Source organism: Crocodylus siamensis, chromosome 5 (assembly GCF_052110815.1).
Source record: "Crocodylus siamensis isolate JL-2025a chromosome 5, ASM5211081v1, whole genome shotgun sequence".
NCBI lineage: Eukaryota > Metazoa > Chordata > Crocodylia > Crocodylidae > Crocodylus > Crocodylus siamensis.
In genome coordinates this window covers 173562273-173582565 of record NC_143399.1, presented here as the reverse complement: position 1 = coordinate 173582565, position 20293 = coordinate 173562273, and the positions used below count along the sequence as shown (strand labels likewise).

General features: G+C 41.4%; 2 protein-coding genes across 6 annotated transcripts in view; one reads left to right on the top strand and one right to left on the bottom strand.

Annotated features, from left to right (window-relative positions):
- Positions 1-12325, top strand: part of RUNDC3B (RUN domain containing 3B) — an 87232-nt gene extending 74907 nt beyond the window's left edge. For 2 of the 5 annotated variants that reach the window (XM_090047182.1, XM_090047181.1), the window contains 2 exons: positions 1501-1616; positions 9308-12325. In XM_090047182.1, the coding sequence (XP_089903308.1) occupies positions 1501-1616; positions 9308-9453 (262 nt within the window). In that variant the 3' untranslated portion in view covers positions 9454-12325. The remainder of the gene's footprint in view (positions 1-1500; positions 1617-9307) is intronic. The other 3 variants (XM_090047179.1, XM_090047180.1, XM_090047178.1) reach the window with 3 other exon arrangements.
- Positions 12326-16816: 4491 nt separating this feature from the next.
- Positions 16817-20293, bottom strand: part of SLC25A40 (solute carrier family 25 member 40) — a 38132-nt gene continuing 34655 nt past the window's right edge. Inside the window, exon 11 of the mRNA XM_090047177.1 lies at positions 16817-18759. Coding sequence (XP_089903303.1) covers positions 18644-18759 — 116 coding nt within the window. The 3' untranslated portion in view covers positions 16817-18643. The remainder of the gene's footprint in view (positions 18760-20293) is intronic.

Here is a 20293-nt window from a genome sequence, read left to right as displayed (position 1 = left end):
CCTGGTCAATATGTACAAAGAATGTTTTTAAATTCTCCTTAACACCTGTCCTTGGCCATTGTCAGGGTGTCTAAAATAGTAAAGCAGATAATCTCAACTTATCCATCTTCCTACAGTGCTCATCAGTCCATCTTTGTGAATTGCGGTTATTTTAAGACTTCTGTATGATATCAACTAGTTCTGCTCTGAGAGAGGCTTCTGTCCAGGCTCCCTGTCTAATGATGTACTTATAGCTTAGGTGGGTTTCTTCCTTTCTGCCCTTATCTTATTCTATTGGTACTTCACAAAGTGAGATGGGACTTGACCTAAACTAGCATGTTAGATCCCACATGCAAAGACACTTTTGGTACCAGGATGATGACTTACTGAGGTCAGTAAAGGACCCTAGGTTTTGACCAGGAAGAGCGTACTACTCTGCATTCCCTTTATTTCACGACACCGAAGGTAGATGGTCCTTCCATAATAAGAAGGGCCATTCTCATTCACAGCAGAAAAAAATCTGTCATACCTGGCTAAGTGAACCAGCTTTTCTGCTAGCTTTAGGCAAGGTATCTCAGCCCAGAGCAGTCTTCCATTCAAGCTATACTAGAACAGCTGTTGGAGCTCACACAGACAGACCTATTCATCAGTTTAATCAAAGTATACCTGGCAGTTGTCAGAGGCCACCACCCTGTAGTTAATAGCTTTCATATGTTAGTCTTTTTTCACCTAGCAGCCCTGAGATTCCTCAAGTGCCTGACAATTTTTTTTCCCCTTCTGAGAAGCCCTGTTCTACAGTGGAGCCTAAATTTGCTCCTGGAATCAAATGAGGCCACCATTTGAAACGATGGCAATTTATTCTTTGTTTTACCTTTCCGTGAAAATAGCCTTGTAAGATCCAAACGCTCATGGCAGCTTCTCCTTTTCTGGCCTTTTATTTAGATGTGCATGGATACTCACCCCAAAAAAGAAATTTCTTACTGGTAACTTAAGTTCTTTAAGGTGTGTCCTGTTCTCTTTCCCCTAGTCCTTGGAATTATGTGCAATATATAACTCTGTGGCTGAGAAGAAATATAGGAGCAGAAAGTGACCAATACCTATTGCTTCCTCAAGTGTGGGGCATGAGGAGGGGCAAAGCTACAGCATCTCTTATGGTTAAGGCAAAATTATCTCTGATGGAATGCTTGAAGCACCCATGCACTCTCAGGGAGGATGTGCAGATAAATACATTTCAAAGAACTCAAATCACTGACAAGTAACTTTTTTTCTTCCATGTTTGGATCATTTGTAGTGAAAACCCCACGTTTTATTTACTATAATTTCTCAGTTTTTTTCTCCTCCCTCTCTCCAGTGAGTTCACCAATTTGTTCGCTAATTTATTGTAGAAAACCAAAGTGGAGACAAGTGAAGAAGAGGCACAATTTATCTGGCTGCCTTTTAAAAACAGGATATTGAAGGTTTAAACAAAATGTCATGAACATTCCCTTGGAATTTTAGGAAAAAATATGGTTTGTCTTGCAGGAAAAGTTTTCAAAGTCTGGACCAGCTCTCAGCAGATGTTAGCTTTTCTCAGACATCTCTGGATCCAGGTCATTCACAAGATGGAAAGCAGGATGGAATAAATTTACTAAATGAAGGTAAAATGCTTGTCTGCCAGTTCCACTTTTTCACCTTTCTTCTCAGTTCTGACTAAATACTTACACATATTCTGCAGTCAAGGCATCTTGCTTTGTCCCTGTGAAGTAAGTCCTAGGGATGTGCAAGTAAATGAAATTAATTTTTCTCATTATTAATGTGGTGATTACCCTGAATTCCCCAAGCACCTTATTGAAAATATATATATGCATGTATTAGTAGTCCCAAAGGACACAATAAGTATTAGGGCTGTGTAAAATTTTGCTGGCTGTTTCATTTTGATGCTGTTTCAACTCGTTTTGAGCTCGAAACAGTAAAATCAAAACAAAAAGAAGGGCTTTGAAACAGCCTCAAAATGAAATGAGGACAGTCGAAACTTTTTGAAAGTTTTGAAACATTTTGAGTTTGAAGCTCAAGCTGGGCTTGCCTGCAGGGAAACAGAAAGTAAGGAGAGGGAGGGGGAAGAGCGGGAAGGACTGCTCTCATATTGACTCTGTAGCTGGCCAGTGGCTGTCATCCTTCCCTGAGGTCCCTTTCAATCCCAATGCTCTGGGAGAGGGATGGAAAAACAGCATAAAAGGCAGCACTGTTTGAACTGGGCTGCTTTCTGTCACCCATGACATGAGTTTTGCTTGTCAGCAGCCTGAGGTGTAGTTTCCCAAAATCCCCCTGCACCTATCTCCTTGAAAGCTGGCAGGCTTTGTGGCCTCAGCAGGGGCTACCATCCCTACAGTTTTCACCCCCCTTTGCCTTAACAGACACACATGACACGAGTTTTGTTTTCAAGGCTGATGTGCAGGTTCCCAGAAATCCCTCCACCTATTTCCTTGAAACTTGGCAGACTTCATGACCTCAGAAGGGGCTACCATCTCTGCAAGTTTTATCTGAATCAGGCAAGAAATGACAAAGTTATAGGCAGTTTAGTGTTTCCCCATTATAGCCTGTGGGCTGTGTAATGTCAAAACAGTGAAACAGTTTCAATTAAATGAAACAGAACAGTAGTTTCAAAACTAAATGAAACTTGAAACAAAACACTGTCCCTTCAAAAAGTTGAAACAGAAGTCGAAATGAAATGGTGCTGTTTTGCACATCCCTAATAAATATGTGACATTATGCTTTGTGTTCAGATCTAGCTTTGTTGCTCTGGTCTGAATGTAGGGCTCCCTCTACACATGTAGGTAAAGATGCAGCTGAATCTAATGCAGGATCCACACAATTGCACCTGCTATGCAACACGTGCATTGCAACAGGTACAATGTGGGATTGCATATTAGATCCAATCGCACCTTTATTGCCAGTGTAGGGGGCCACACACAGCCAGGAGCATGTGTTCCCACAAGTGATGGGGCTCTTGGTTCCAGCTGCATCTCACGTGAGGTGCAGCTAGGGCCAGGAGCCCCATATGGACCGGGGTTTTCTCGCACCCCTAAACCTTGGGGATCATGCCAGTCGTAATCCCCAAGGCTCAGCGTTTTCATGCTGGGCATGATGCACCCCTGCAGCTGGAAGTCCTGCCAGCTGATAGGGCTCCCAGCCACAGGACGCTGTTACACATGCAAATTAAACTTAATAGCAACCAGCTATAACGTTAGTCCGCATTTTTTAGGTCTAACTTTATAGCTGGTTGGAGCTTTTTATCATGTGGTAGGTACTTTGGACATATAGCTGGTCTTAAGTTATTTGCATAATTAAGTTAATTACATGATGCCTGTAATGTGGAGAAGGGGCTTGAATGTTACAGACTTACTCCCCCACCATAATACTAAAGAATATGTGGTATCACCTGCCATCTTTCTGTTGCAGTTAACCTTAAATTATGTGAGTCTCTGGTTGGGATTATGGAGTAAATTGCCTCAGTTCATACTTTTTAAATGAAAACATCCAGGCATTGGACTTTTCCGCCTCCCTTTCAGTGTCGTACTCCCACTTTTCATTTGGCATTCAGCAGCTGTTTTTGCCTGTGACGTGTCTCTATGTGTTTTTCATTAAAATTACGGGTAGACAGGTACTGACAGAGAGAGGTGGCTAGCAGGGTTAATCTGAAGTCAGACAGAAGGCAAGATAGATTTGCACATTATAGACTCATCATCCTTGACAATCCTTTGCAGTTGAGGATGATTGTCTTCCATGATTGCCTTATCTGTGGCCTGAAGGCGCATGCTGATTGTTAGCTAATAAAAACCTATGATTCTGGACTAGCCTAGGCATTGACATGACACATCATTTGAAGAGTGACAGAAAGGCTTTATTTACTACAACTATTCAAAGTCAAATGAACCCAAACCAAAGCAAAGCTCAGTAATTAGCTATAAGGGGATGATTTTTCACCAAACAGGCAGTGAGAGAAATGGTCCATTTCTTCCAGCTTCTCGAGCTAGCTGGGGCACAGCAGCAGTTCTTTTCAGAGATCTTTCATTCCTGAAGTGTGTGCTGTTAGCTGTTTTCACTTAATTCTTATACCCTTAGATACAAGCATCTTCAAAGCATTCTTGTAGTTGTGTAAATTGAGAGAGAGAGTAATGGACAGAAAAATCCTGTTAATCAAACTGTTCATTATTGGTTATCAGAAAGTTCCAATTTGAATGACTTGCCTTCCTTGGTGACGAGAGGTTATCTATTTCTACTAAGTTTGGAACATATCAAGAAACTGATTAACATCCAGGAAAAACACAAGGTGTTGGAGAGTGTCCCTGGAAAATCAAGGGAACCTGTAACCAAAACCGGAGTAAACCAGGAGGAGACATCTATCCCATATGGAGAATGACTCGTTCTGTTCATAACTTAATTGCAAAAGAAATATATACCGTACTAATTAACCATGGATAGACATTTCACACAGTTACATACCACACAACTAGGAGCCCGCTTGAAATCGTCTTGAATATAGTAAGATAAGCTGGAAGGAATACCTTATTATTTCTTCTTAGGTAGCCTAGCCATGAACTCGCATCCTCGTGCACTGTGCAGTTGGCATCAGTATTTTGTATTTTAACTTTTGAGAGTAGGCCCCAGCTTAGCATGAGTTTCAGAGTCATTGCCAGGGATCCTGGATTTCCCTGATGAAATCATTTCAAATTCTCTGATAAACCCCCCCAAATCTGTGGCTTAAATTAAAGGCATCCCACAGCCCTGCTGGTGCCCCTCATTCCCCCCACAACAGCTACCCCACCCTGCTTGTGCCCCTTGCCCCCCACCCACAGCCCCTGCCCCCCAGCCCTGTCAGAGGGGCTCCCAGCTGCCAGGGCTTTGGGGCCAGGGACCCAGATCCACAGCCCCCTGCCCCCAGCAGACGGCAGTGGCTGCTGCAGCAGAAGCAGCACAGAGCTGGCCCCCGCATTGTTGCAGGCTTGGGCAGGGGCGGGGCTGACTCCTGGTCCCCACCCCCCCAGTGCCCCCAGCCATGACCTGCAACCCACCAGCCCTGCCAGAGGGGGCCCTTGCCCCTTGCAAGCCCCACTTACCTCACAGCTGAGCTGTGGCTGACTGAGAGCTTCGGGCCCTGCCATTCCTCCTGTTCCTCCGGGCAGGGCTGGGGGTTTCTTGCCCCTTTTGCAGTCAGCTTTTGCAGGCAGGATCTCTGCCAGCCTGCAGAGCTTATTGCAAAAAGGAGAAACCTGCAAGTTTCTCGCTAAAAGAGAAAATCCGTTTTTTCTCTTTTTTTTCCATGGGAAATAGAAAACCTGGATCCTTGGTCATCTCTGACCTTGGTCTGACAAGGCCAATGCTGGATCAACAGGTTTTATTGTGTGTGCTCTGGTTTCCTGATTCAGTCCATGACATGCTATTTCTGCCACTTCTGCTTTTCTGTCTCCTGTTGTCATCATGACATTTCAAAGTACTGAGATTCTTGCAGCAAACTCTTCCTCCATTCAGGGCAGCCCTGGGGAAAAGTCTCCCATGAGTTGATGTCAATGTTGCAATTTTTCATGTTGGCCTTGAGGATATCTTTGAAGCACTTTCTCTGCCCTCTTCTTGAGCATACACCTTGACTGAGCTGGGAGAATAACACTTGCTTTGGGAGTCTGGAGCTGGACATCTGGAAGGCATGGTCAGCCCAGCACAGTTCATGTTGGATGATCATTGCCTCAATGCTCATGGTGCTTGCTTGTAAGAGGATGCTAATGTTGGTGCATGTGTCTTCCCATTGGACTTGAAGGATCATTTGCAGGCAGCATTGATGGTACTTTGCCAGCAACTTTAGGTGTCTCCTGTACATTGTCCACATCTTGGCTTCATACAGTAAAGTGGGGATTACAACTGCTTAATAAACCATGATCTTGGTTTTGAATCTGAAGTTTCAGTCTTTATACACCTGGTCTCTCAGGTGTCCAAAAGCTGCACTTGCACGTTTGAGGCGATGTTGGATTTCTTTATAGACATCAGCCTTCTGTGAGAGACGGCTTCTGAGATACGGGAAATACTCAACATTCGCTAGAGTCTCACCATGAACCTGAATTACTGGAGCTCTGGGGACTGCTCATTAAGAGCTTGTTGATGGAGGACTGTAATTCTTGTGAATGTTAAGTGCCAGTTTCATTTTCTTGTATGCCTTGGTAGAGATGTCAACGATTATCGGTGTACTAGAACGTGATGGTGGAGGTCAGGGTGGTCTTGGTTTTGGCTTGCAGTCAGCTGAGATTAAACAGTTTACCATCCATTCAGTAGTTTAGCTCCCCTCCAGCTGGAAGCTGGCTGGTGATCAGATTAAGAGTTGCAGTAAGGAATATCAAGAGGCATGTTGGAGCGATGACACAGCCTTGCTTAACTCTTGTCCTAACCTAAATAGATCTGCTATTGAGAACACTGTTCACATACTGTCACGGAGCCAGCAAAGAATGGTGAAAAATTTTGGTGAGCATCCGTACTTCGGAAGGATCCTCCACAGTGCTTCTCAGTTGAGAGTCGAAGGCTCTCATGACGTCAAAGAAGGCCATGTGGAAAGGTTTGTTATTCCCAGCATTTTTACTGCAGCTGGTGAGCAGTGAAGATCATGTCAGTTGTTTCTTGATGCCCTAAACCACGCTGAGATCCCAGGAGCAGCTCTTCAGCAAGTGGAAGGAGGGAGTTCAGGAGAGTTCTTGCAATGCAAGAGTTCGCTCCTGTGGTGGACAGCAAAGTGATCCCTCTGTCATTTCCACAGTCAAGACTTGTCTCCTTGAAGTTTGTCATGGTCACGTTGTTTCGTATAGACTAACTAGAGATATATATAGATAGCATAAGCTTTTGTAAGCAGTAGGTTTACTTCATCAGATGCTGTGAGGGGACTGAAAGCCAGCAGTTAGCATAAAACTTCTTTCCCTTGAAAGGCTTTCTGCTTCTCAGAAAATTAAAGTGCTCCACCTTGTGGTAAATGTGAAGAATCAAGAGAATTCTAAGAAATACTTAAATATCTAAACCTACTATAACAATTTCCTTATTCGCTCGCAACTTGGGCATGGGTAACTTGTGAAACAGAGAACTTTATTCATCTGTAAAATTCCTTCTGTTTGAAGGACATTGCTAAAAGCCATGATCAAGCCCTCCCCCCCCCAGTAAAAAAAATAATTAAGAAGGGTTATGTAAACAGAGCCTAGCTGGTTTAGAGCAGTTGAGCTATCAATGCTGATCTGACAGTGGCTAATATTGAAAAGAGTTCTGTGTACAGCTTTTATTATCAACCAAGAATAATTCAGCAAAGATAATCCTTTTGGGCTGACACGTTACATGTTCTCCTATGCTTATAACAGTGTTTGGCATTTTTACTACATTTGACAAGACTTTACTTCTGTATTCAGGAATAGATCTGTCAAGCTATTAAAAGCTCTTACAGATACTTGAAGTTAATCTCTAAATTCTGTTCAGATTTTGTAGTAAACTATACTTGTAAAATGAAGTATTTCAATTCAATATTACCTTCCCTGTGTCCCAGCAACCAGTACTACTTGTATAATGCTTGGCCTTGAAGATGTAGTTTTGTAATTTTGTGTATAAAGTAGAGGTGCGCCAATAAATATCTGATCAGTACTGATATGAAGAAAATTGTCTATATCAGAATTTGGCCTGAGAAATGCCTGTGCTGTGCGCAGCTGCAGTGCAGCACAGGGCAGAGCGGGCCGTGTGGAGAGCTGCCTCCAGCTGGGCAGTTGGAAGGAAAGTGGGGAGGGGCGTACTACAAGGGACTTACCACCTGGTGGCAGCTGTATTGGATCTGATCAGTATCAGCTGATAAGCCTCCTTAAATATCGGCTATTGGTATTGGCTCCCCAAAATCTCTATCGGTGCACCTCTAGTATAAAGTGTTGAAGGTCATTGTAGAAGTTGAAATCTGACTTTTCAGTTGTCAAATCCAACTGCTGCCTTAGAGGGTACTATGCCACCCTGAATACCCAGCAGCAACCATTTTCATCTTGATATTCCTAATACCCCTGCCAGGTGACATGAATACCCCTACTTCAAGCACTAAAAAATTAGTAGCTCCCTTTTGGTGGCCCGGTTTGTAAGTTCCTGGGCCTTCTGTCAGCTTTCAAATTCAGTTCAAGCTGACAGTCACCCAAACTGTACGCATCACTGTTTTGGTGTCTTTTGGCATAGGAGGAAGGCACGGTGATCTTTATGGACAGGTGTCTGCATCAAAAGTAAATCATTACAGCTGGCACTAATTAGTTCCACTGTTGGCAATCTAAGCAGGGTAGGAAACATGGGTATATTCTTCACTTAACCTCATCTAGATTTCAGATCAGGTTTTAGGCGTGAGAGTTTGTGCAAGCCAGTGTACCTTATGATTCCATCTTCCTGGACTATAAATATAGTATCTTTTCAACGGGAAAGTATTAAGAAGGATGAAAAAGAAACCTGTTCAAAATAGTAATGGCTGATTTGAATGCTTTTTCCTCTGTGGAGACTCAAAGCAGCTTATTTCTAGTTATAATGTTATTCTGGCAACGTGCTATTAATATGTGATTAATACCGAAGTAGGTTTGGAATGTTGTAGCCATGGTAGTCAGGAAATGTCTGGGACAAGGCTTTTTTGTATTATATTTTTATTGGATCAACTGCATAATTGGGAGAGCTATTAAATAGCGTCAAGTGCCCTTCCTCAGCTCTGAAGAAGGAGCAGATGCAGACTTAGCTAAATATCAGAAAAAAAGACTCCATGAAACTACCAATAGTCTGCTTGGAGGGGTGGAGGAAGGTTGTGAACTGGAGTTATTACTGGAGTAGTATTACACAGCTATGTAAATCACTTCTGATGTAGGGCATAGTTGCATTCCTCAAATTACTCGAGGGCTATAGGTTGTAGCTGTGTTGATCTAAGGACATAGGTAGACAGGGTTCTTTGGGTAAATCTGATCTTTTATGAAACTGACTGAGATGTTTGGAAAAATTCTTCTTTGTAAGCTTTTGGGTACAAAAGAGCATGGATCAACTGCAGATGCTTCCTCCACCTGACAAAGGGTATTGGTACCCAAAAGCTTGCAAAGAATTTTTCCAACTACTTGAGTTGGTCTAATAAAAGATACCAGATTTACCCAAAGAACCTTGTCAAATTACTTGCTGCATTTTTGCACACAGTTGTATTTGTGGCATTTGTGATGAAGCAAAATAGATAAATGAGTTTCTAGATTTCTGCTTCTTCAATGTTACCTAACTTCAGGTAAATCTAGTGGTAAGACTTGCACTATAATACTGATTAGCTTAATTTATTTTTTAACAGGAAAAGAGGACACCCCATCACTGCTTGGTCTTTGTGGCTCTCTGACGTCAGTAGCAAGTTACAAATCTCTCACAAGTCTGAAATCAAGTGAATATCTTGCGAGTCCCACAACAGAGATGACAAGTCCAGGTCTAACTCCATCCTGAGTAGATATACATAATGAAGGGCTTTTATGTTGTATGCATTCAAATTACATTCCATAATTACACTTGCTATGAAGACATTTAAAAATTCAAGCAAGCTAAAGAATCTGCTGCTTTATTTTGTCCTTTTCTGTAATTATGTGTTTAAAAAAACCACAAATAATATATGTGTTATCTATCACATCCTTTGTCATTCTTCTTTAATAGGAATGTCCAGATTTACTTTTTGAAACCTTTTATTAGTTGAGATTCTCAGTCAGGTACAGAATTTTGTGCGATAAAGGTATGAATTAATACATTGTAAAAAAAGAAAAAAAAACCCCACCAGATTAAATTAGCCTTCTATTTAACTGCCACGATCTGTGTTACCCTGCTGGAGTTAACCTCCCCCTGCTCTTAACCAGAGCACTTCTCTGCAGTTATACATATTGCCAACATTTGCAGAAGAGGCATGAAATCCAGTCTTGACAGGTGAATAAATATTTAATTTCTAAATATTTTATGTTTAAAAATGTATTTTTTGTGTTCTATTATTTATATAAATTTTCAAATAGTTTATTTTATTCTACCGAGATGATTTATTCAGCTTCTTTTGAAACACTGACTAAATGTTATATTTGTATCCCAGATATCATTATGCCACTTGGAGATGACCAATGTTTATATAGTTTCTTATCATGAACAATATATCCCTACTTCTTGATCATGGGACAGAGTAACAGGGCTACGTCTGAGCTTATGAAAGGATTTGAAGGCAAGTCAATAAATGATTTGCATAGTCTGAGTTAGGGAAAACTTAGCAATGTGAAAAGTGGGTAAGCTTGATTTTTGGCATTATCTTCTCTTAATGCAAAGGGTAGAGGAAGGTCAAAGAATGGGACTAAGAAATGGGGTAGTGTTAGTACTTATAATAGCTGGGGGGAGGGAAGGAGGGATCTCTTTTCATGTTTACTTGTAAAGAATTCAGGGCATTTTTTAAAAACTTAAATTTAGATTGGAAAACTGACTAATTGAATGCCATATTCTTACATTTACTTTTTTTTCTTATCCATGAAGTAGTTTGATAGGTATTTTCTTGATTATACAGTTTAGTAACACTTAAAAGTGAATCCTTTAAAACTCTGTGTCACTGATTAAACTATTGATACGTATTATCTGAAAGGATTTTAAAACAAAACTAGACTTTCCAGATGGTCCCACCCTTTTTAAAGTTTGCAAATTAATTTCTGTATTGCAAACTATATTCTTAATTCTTTGTAAAAATTTACTGAATCCTTTATCTAAGAATTTTGCTAGTCAAGGTAGTGCTTATTAGTCCCATTGATAACTTTTTAAACAAAATGTAAGTGCATGCAAGTGTTGCATTTATTAATCATGAGGGAAATGCTTTGTTGTGCCAAAGACGTTTCATAAACTTTACATGAGTGGCTGCAATACTTCTAGGGATCCTTAATTACAGCTTACTTTCAGGATGTTGTTTACAATAGACACGACTTGCTATGCTGTCTGCTTCATTTGACTAGCCATACAGAGAAATGTGCCTCTTGTAATGTTTCCCTTAGCACTACGCTATAGTTTGGTAGGGTAAAGAATAGGAATTTAATCAATCATTCCTGCAAACAGAACAATGCAAGATGTAGATGGTGCATGTGATACTATACATCTCCAGAAATAACTATAATGATTTCTGAACTACAGTTTGAACAGTAGAGCTCTTTTCTTAAGGTCTACCAAAATGCCTGTTATCACATACAGTAATTGCCTGGTCCTTGCACTAAGCCCCTGCTCTGTCATGGCAGTCCAATAGTTTATTTGAAACAACATTAATTAAATATTAATTTGTAAACTAAAGATGCATTTTTAATACAAACAACAAAGGAATCAGGATTTCGTGAAGTTAACTTTCCATGTTTATGTATGGTAACTTCAGCAGTCTGTGTGCTGTTGTCTAAACAGTTCTCCCTGTTCTTTGGCTATAATCATGATTTTTAGTCATGTCAGCTGATGGCTCTCTTTTTGGAGCAACTAGGGTAAAATTCATCCAGTGTCATGTAAGTATGTCTTTTCTGTAGTCTGTTTCACACCAGTAGTAGTTAGTAAATGTCAATGTTTGTGCATGGGAAACTGGCTGTATGTCTCTCTTCTAAATGCTATCCATATTTCAAAAATATCTGAACAAAAATAAATGCCTAAATTTGTATTTTGTTGCCTTGTGCATCATAACTGTTGCATGTAAATTAAACTTTTTTGTACTATCATTACTTATCAGTTCCTATCTTTGTACTATTCTGTTTTTTAACTATTTATTATAATGAATCCAATTTATCAAAAAACAAAATATAACCTTTAAAGAACATTAAATCCCCAAAAGTGTATACAAAAACAGATATTTGTCTTCCAACAGCAGTGCTCCTTTGAGCCAAGTCAACGTCCACAGGGGGAGTCTCGTGTTCCTTTCTGTTCCTACACTTTGCTAACAACATTTTACATTTTATAGTTGGTGTCAAGTTTCTGTGTTTTCATATTTATATGTAACCTAATTAATAATTCACATCCCTCCTTTTCCTCAGAATTCTGCATAAAATAAGTCTATCTTCTACCCATCTCTGCTTTTGGGTATCAAATTCATTCCAACTTTTTACTGTTAGTTCATAGAAACTGCACTCCTTCAGTATTCAAAAAAAAATATGTCAGACTTTTTTGGAGGTGCAAGATTATTTTCCCAACAGATTCCAAAAACTTGCACCACATTTTAAGTAAGCATCTTATTTTATTTTTTTATCCTGTAGAACACTGACTTGATAAGAGCTTTTCAATTACCAAAACTTCCCAAACTTTGTGAAGCCAATTAGCAATTTTAGGGGGATCATACTTTGTCCAGGTTTTTGCAGTTGTAATTGATGAGCTATTATTTCCTCTGTACATGTTCTATATGTAATAGAATCTCGTGGCAGAAGTGAGGTGTGCTGTGGCTCCTTTAATACTGCAGGCTCCCCTGTGGCACCCCCTCCCACTCTGATTGGTGGAGGGGCTGTGCTTGCGGCTCGCTCCTGACCATCAGGGAGGCAAAATTAAACAGCACGGCCTCCGGCCACCAGTTGGCTGAGGTGCCCAGATGGCCCTGCTGTTTCCTGCTGACTGGTTTAAAAACAGTGCCATATTTAAAACTCTGGTTTTAGCTTTCCTGCTGATGAGGGAGTGGCAGGGTCCTCTGCTAATCAGCAGCCGGGGCAGAGGGGTAGGAAGGGGTAAGGTGAATGCGGGGGAACATGCTGCTGCACACTTTACTTCCTCCGTGAATTCAGTAGGCCCCTAATTACGGGGTATACTAAAGGCTTATCCGATAGTTAGTATCCTGTTTCCTTTATCCTATCTCCAGTGTTTTTCCAGAATAGTTTGATTCTAGCACGTGTCCACTATATGTGCTAGAATCTCCCATCTGGCCACACTCCCTCTAACACCTAGCCATTGCTGTACTATAAAAATGTTTTAGTGTGGTGAGATACCATCACTTAAACAATTGTTATGCGTATAGATCTGTGATGACTGTCGATTTGAGATAACCTCTCAATTTTCATTGCTAACTTTTGATCCAATATCTATATCTTGTTTTGTTATAATGTTTTTTCCTCCAAAGGGCAATATAAACTTACTTTATAATATATAAACAATAGGCCTTTTGGGGCTGGCTGTTGTTGTGCACCATCAGGCACCAGCACCTGTGCTGGGCAGGAGTGCCCCTGCCTCTGCCTGCTGGGGCTGTGCACCCCTTTGGTTGTCCTCCACTGGACTCTCTCCAATTTCATTATGTCTTCTGTAGTGGGGGGCCCAAAACTGGACACTACTCCAGATGTGGCCTCACCAGTGCCAATAGAGGGGAATAATCACTTCCCTCAATCTTACTAATACAGCTCAGTATACTGTTAGCCTTCTTTGCAACAAGGTCACACTGTTGGGTAGTTCAGCTACTGGCTGTATCCAACTTCTTGTCCACTCTAACCCTCATGTCCTTTTCTGCAAAGCTACTTCTCAGCCAGCTAGTCAGTCCTGTTTGTATTGGTGCATGGTATTGTTTCTGTCCTAAGTGCAGGACTTTGCACTTGTCCTTATTGAACCTCATGAGGTTTCTTTTAGTTCAGTCCTCCAATTTATCGAGGCCTTTCTGAATCCTAGCCCTACCCTCCAGTGTATCTATTACTCCCCACAGCTTGGTATCATCTGCAACCTTGCTGAGGGTGTGCTCCATCTCATCCTCCAGATGGTTGGTTAATATATTGAACAAAACTGGCCCCAGGACCAACCCCTGGAGTACTCTACTTGATACTGGCTCCCACCCATTGATTACTATGTTCTGAGCTCAATGAACCAGCCAGTTTTCTATCCACCTTACAGTCCATTCATCCAACCCGTACTTCTTTAGCTTGTCTGTAAGGATGCTGTTGGAGACCATATCAAAAGCCTTGTTAAAGTCAAGGTATACCATATGAGCTGGTCTCTCCGCATCCACAGAACCAGTCATCTTATCATAGAAGGCAATCAAGTTGTTTAGGCCACTCTCTTCCCTTCTTCCATCCTTGAAAGGCAGTTTATTAATAATAAATAAAGTATATTAGTGCTTTAACATTTACATAATTGCTGTAATTGCTACAAGGACATTGTACAGTCAGTAATAGGAAATTGTGAGTTCTTAATAGGTAGTCCATATTGTGAACTTTGAGCATCTATTTTAGACTCTTGTTAAATGAGGGAGCTTGGCCTTTTAATTTTAATGCATCATTCTGGATTCTTTGATACAGAAAATCCATTTAATAAAGAATTTCATACAGTGAAAATGAATGTTTCCGACTAAACGAATGCAACCGCTGAACGTTTATATTAAAACGAGGAAAGGAAGTGATGGTTTAGTGAGCTCCAAAGACTGGGGCAATGTCTCACAAGGTGGTATTGAAGCTAAGAGTTTAACAGTGTTTGAAAGCTTATTGGACATTTGTGATTAACTGATTTCCATAATTTAACTAAGTTGGGTGGGAGCATTTGTTTTAAATTTGCTTTGGGGTATAAGGTCAACCAGTAAAAAGAATGCTCTGCTATTTTATACTACTGCATGTCTTGTGCCCGCCTCTGAAGCATGCTGCTGAAGACGAGACACGTAACAAGGACCACTCGACTGATGCACTGTGGTAGCTTTAGATACTGCAGTAGTACAAATGGCATAAATTCACTTAACTGTAGAAAGTCAGCAGGAGGGCAAGGATTAGTATCGGTGGAACAGAGCAGTTGTGTAAGTTTGGAAGTAAGACCAGGAGAGAATACCTAGGTTCAGGGATCTCTAAATTACTGCAGTGTAGAGAAACTGCAGTGGCTGTGCATGGGCAACTGGTGCTTCCTGAGTTTGGTCTTCCAGCCAGCCAGCGACGGGGGTAGGGGCACATGTCCCCCAGCAACCAGTCACACAATTTTAGCGGGGGGGGGGGCACTAGCACTCTCCATGCCCCCCTACCCCAGGCACCTCCCCCATCATCTGCCCTGAGGTGCAGGGTGGGGCTTGGGCAGCACAACCCAGAGGCATGCATGCGTGCACTGTCTCAGGCCTCTCCCCACACCCAGAGGGGTGCTGTAGCTGCTGCTGGCACAAAGCCCAGCTGGGGCTCTGAGCCCGGTGCATAGGGGTGGCACTAGGGGAGACTTGTGGGGGCTATAGCCACACCAAAATTCACCTTAGCCCCTCCCCCCCGTAGCAACTTTTTCAGCACTACTAGGGCCACTGCCTCCCACCCCACATACCTGAGCTCACCCTACTTACCCCTCCCCTGACAGCACCCCCTCCACTGGGAAGAGGCTCTAGGTAGCAGCTGGCAGCAGTGGAGCTTGGGTTGGTTGCAGCAAAGCTTGCAGCCTCCCAGCTGCCTGCTAAGAACAGCCTAGGCTCCACAGCTGGCAGCAGCTGCCCAGAGCCCAGGTGGGCAGAGGTGTGCCGAATAAAATGGCCTTGCATGCTGCGCTTTGGCATGTGTGTTGTCTATCCCTACTCTAGGCCTTCAAACTAATGCTTCAGTTAAATTAAGATGGTGGATAAATACCATTTTACATTGAAATAAGTGGAAGTTTTCCCTAGGTCTTGATTCTAATTTCATTTTTCTTACTGGCCAAGTTTGTGGACAACAAGTTAAGGAGGAGCATGGTCACATTTGAAAATAGGCTGCTGATACAGGTGGACCTGGACAGGCTGGCAAGTTGGGCAGATTGGAACCACATGAAGTTCAACATTGAGAAGTGTAAAGTGCTCCAATTGAGGACGAACAATCCCCAACATACTTACAGGCTCCGTTGTGCCAAACTGACTAGCATCATGACTGAAAGGGACCTAGGGGTAAGAATAGACCCACAGTATGAATGTGAGCCCTTAGTGCGATGCTGTATCCAGCAGGGCAAACAATACTCCGGCATGCATCAACCAGCGCATCTCAAACAAAACCAAGGAAGTGATTCTTCCACTTTAGTCAGCACTGGTGAGAGCACAGCTGGAGTAGTGCATCCAATTCTGGGTGCTGCACTTCAACAGGGATGTGGGAAAGCTTAAGAGTCCAGAGAAGAGCCACCCCCGTATGCTTGATCAGAAGCTTGCAAGGCAAGCCATACGAGGAAGGGCTGAGGGACTTGGGCCTCTTCAGCCTAAAAAAGACAAGGCTGAGAAGGGACTTAGTAGCAGCTTACCGCTACATCAGGGGAATACATCAAGGGCTTGGCAAACAACTGTTTACCAGGGCACCCTAGGGGAAAACCAGGAATAATGCCCACAAAGTCCTGGAAGACTGTTTCAGGCTTAACACTAGGAAAAACTTCTTCACAGTCAGGGTGTCCAGACTGTGGAATAAACTCCCTCCAGAGGTGGTGCAATCACCTACCGGGGAGGTCTTCAAGAGGAGACTGGACAGTCACCTCGCTGGGGTCACTTGACCCCAGTTGCGGTTCCTGCCTAGTGCAGGTGAGCTGGACCTGATGCTCTTCCAATCTATTAATCTATAAAATAAAACCCCAAACTGACCCAGCACCTGTCATTCACTGTCAACATACACATTCTACAGTCTTCACTGAGTTCCTTGCAATGTTACTGTTTTCTGTTATCCAACTAAAGCCACTCTCCCCGTTTTTACAAAGTTGTATGAAAAATGAATTTCAGTTTTAGAACATGCATTTGCACAAAGTCTAGGATTAGACATTTGTTAAGTGTCTACAAAAAACAGTAGGTTAAAAAAAGTCACTCAGCACATTTAATACTTCTGAGGCTTATAAGTAGTAGGCATTAATATTTTAGATTAGTTCAGGATTCCATGCTGAGAAATGAATTATCCATATGTACATAAGATCGAAAAAATCAGAAAACATTTTATTAAACATTTAACATTGTCATCCCTAGTACATAACTAGTAAATGCATTCTTTCCATTCTGATTAATATCCATTCCAGTCTTTTATTTCCATGTTGAAGATAAGAATGTTTCACATTTTAATGAAAAATATATAAATCACAATAAAGTGCTACTACTTTTCATAGTAAAGTGAAACTTATCCTGAGAAACAGTTCTTTACAAATCTGTCCCAGTACACGTGCTGTATACTGCATAGTACAGTAGTTTTTAAATGACTTGCAGCATCCTACCCCTTTTGATGGCTAGTAACCCACTGATGCAAGATTGCTTTTCCCCAAGGGAAATCACTTTTTGCTTGGCCCCTGCAGACATGGGGTCTACCTCAGGTAAGTGGATTCTGGGAACAGTACAGGCACTACTTTGTCATTAGGAAACCTATGATGTAATATTGTGCATGCAAGCACATTAACAAAAAGCTTGCAACATACATATGGGGACAAATGGCAATCTAGCATTAAAAGGAAGGAAAAAAATCTACAGAGCCACAGATTAGCTGAGGATTCTTAGCTCACGGCCTCATTGCTGCATTCAAGTTTCTTATCTCTTACCTCAGTTTTGATCAACAATGATGAGGCCAGAATACAGAGTTAGACTGTGACTGTCATGCATTCTGGAAGTGGAATTAAGCCTATAGCAGCTTTTAATGTACTATGATCATGGAACTAAAATATCTGATATATTAAAAAACTGATCACCAGAATTACCACTACAGTTCATATACTAGAGTGTGTATAACTCAACTAAGTGACTTGAACCATCACATGCCCCACACTTTTATTATCTGCATTTCTTAAAGCTTCCCCTGAACTTTCCTGATTTAGGATTAGGTTTTTATTGGAAATATTTCTACAAGTGGAAATCAAAAACAAGCTAATGATTGGTTCATTGTTAATGGAAAAAAAGTCCCTGTTGTGGAACCAAAGTTACATGACGAACAAATGAATATTTAAATGTTAACTCAAGATTCTGCCATATAAAATTATTTCTAATCTTCTGGATCACTGGATTGCTAACAGTTGCATTTGTGTATATTATTACTTAACAGTTTTCAAACTGTATGCATGCTGTGTCTGTCTGAAACATTCTTAGGGCTCTGTTTTAAGGCTACCTAGTGGTAACTTCTTCCACACACAGTTCCACTCAAACACGGAGAAAATACTTCACATTATTTTTGGAAGAAAAGCCCTGTTTGAAGAAACCATATTTAAACAGTTCTAAGTACATGATTAAACAGGAAAGGACTTGTCCTTTTCTGTGTTTACATACTGTCAATCCTAATAGATTCTTAGAGCATAACTACATTTAACAGTGGTTGCTTGGTGAAATACAAAAATGCAAGCCAGAAATGATCATATTCTGTACCAGTCTTGCATCCACTGACAGATTTTTTCCCCCCTTTAAGAGTGGCTGCATATATTATTTCAGTACTCTGACCAATCTTAATTTTTCCCCCTTAAGTGGCTCTAAAGATGGCTTGTAAAAGAAGCAGCTTGCTTCCTTAGACTTTGTTCTCTCTTGGAGAATTCACAGGATAGTTTAAATGATGACACAGAAGACATTGTTCTCACACATTCTTCAATTCAGAAACAGGACCAAATTTGGCTCTGATGAAAATCTAAGCAAATAGAGTTTTGCCTGGTTACTGAACATCCTGGCTGAATTTTAAGTCAGTTACTTCGGAATATTTGAATCTCAGACATAAGTCAAACTTGGCACAGCTCACATTGTACAGCTAGGCTGTGGTTGCAATCTTGAGAGACTGTATTAATTGTTTTCCATTTGTTTCTTATTTAATTTACGAAAGAAGGCCTTCCCATATTCATATGTGCTGATCATGATGGCGCAAGCAGGAGCAACTTTAATCAGCCGGGGAATAATACCTGCAGGAAAAAAAAGGTTTATTTCTTAATTATGAATCATTATTACTTGATTATAGAATGTAGAGCTGTATGCTGTGCAGTAAGTGAAGCAGTATATTATCTTATCCTTGCATAATAAGCCTGCAGGCCACAGCCTTGCAAACACCTAAGCACATTTGTAACATTACACAAGCTTTCCCTAGGACCTAACACTGTTGCCCATAATGAAAGGTGCTCTGGTTTTGGACTAGTTTTTGTGGTTCTAATGACTGAGCAACCACCTGCAATCTGCAGTTTGCCCATTTGGCTGTAAGAGTGGCAGCCTGGGTGGCAGCCTCCTGTAGTCATCAAGGCACTTCTGTACACTCCAAAAAGGGCAGCACAGTGGACTCCTCCCAACCGTCCAATCAAATGGCAGCCTCACCTCTATTCTGTTAAATGAGTACAGAAGCCAAGAGATCCCCCTGTTGTAGGTAGGCAGCTGCTGAAACCTGTCTAAGGATTCTGGTGGAATTACATTAGTTTGGGAGTATAGACACAAGGTAAGCAGGGGAACTTGGAGCAGTGGGAAGAGGAAATATTGAGCAAATACAGAGGAACAAGGAGTAATCTGGGCAGTGTGTGGATGGGAAGCAGGGAGAGTGAGTACAGTGGGACAGATTCCTGCCTTGTGGGTACACACTTTATATGAATTTAAGGTTGACCTGTCAACCTCCAGTTGCCAGGGATGGTCAGGTGGGGATCAGAAACAAGACAAACTAAATATATATATTTTATTTTAAAAGTTACCCTATTTCTGACTCGGGGTATTTGAGCTCTTTGGCTGATAGTTTTCCCAGTAAGTCTACTTGAGCATATGGGTTCGTAGGTACACAATCAGTCCCAGAGGTATGTGAAAAAAACTATGATTTAATAAGCGTTACCGAGTTCAGCTTTTAACTTCCATGGTTGGACTATCAACACCGAGGGGTGCGGCTAGGGACCTACTTAAAGCAAGCATGGTTTTGCGATTTTCATGGAAACTGCAAAAACAGTTTCTGCAGTCACTGCAAAAAATGACATTTCCTACAACTTTGTGCAGAATCACCTTAAAATCATAAAAGTTTTCCAGAATAAAAAGAAAGCGCAGCAATCCCTGCAGCCATGGACAACATGATTTGAGAGACGGCTATTGAGAGACTAAGCTAGTGACGTAGACTCAATAAAGGTGCCAGTTAGAAAAACAAAGATTTCAACGCCATCTTTGAAGAAGCCAGATGCCACACTGCAGTCTGAAGATGAATGAAAAAAAATACAAGAAGGCTAAATAAAAAATACAAGAAGGCTAAATACATTTCAGCTCAGGATCATGTAAGCCAGTTCCCTACAGGAACCTTGCATGCAGATGGTAATACCTTGTTTTGTTCATTGTGTAACAACTCTGGATGTGTCGACGAAAACCAGCACTGATTAAGCATTTGGAGTCTGAATCACGTATAAAAGTGAAAGGCCGCTGTAGAGGCTGAAGGTCAGAACAAGAAACAAGCAACTATGCCTCAATCTTTAAAAGAACCAC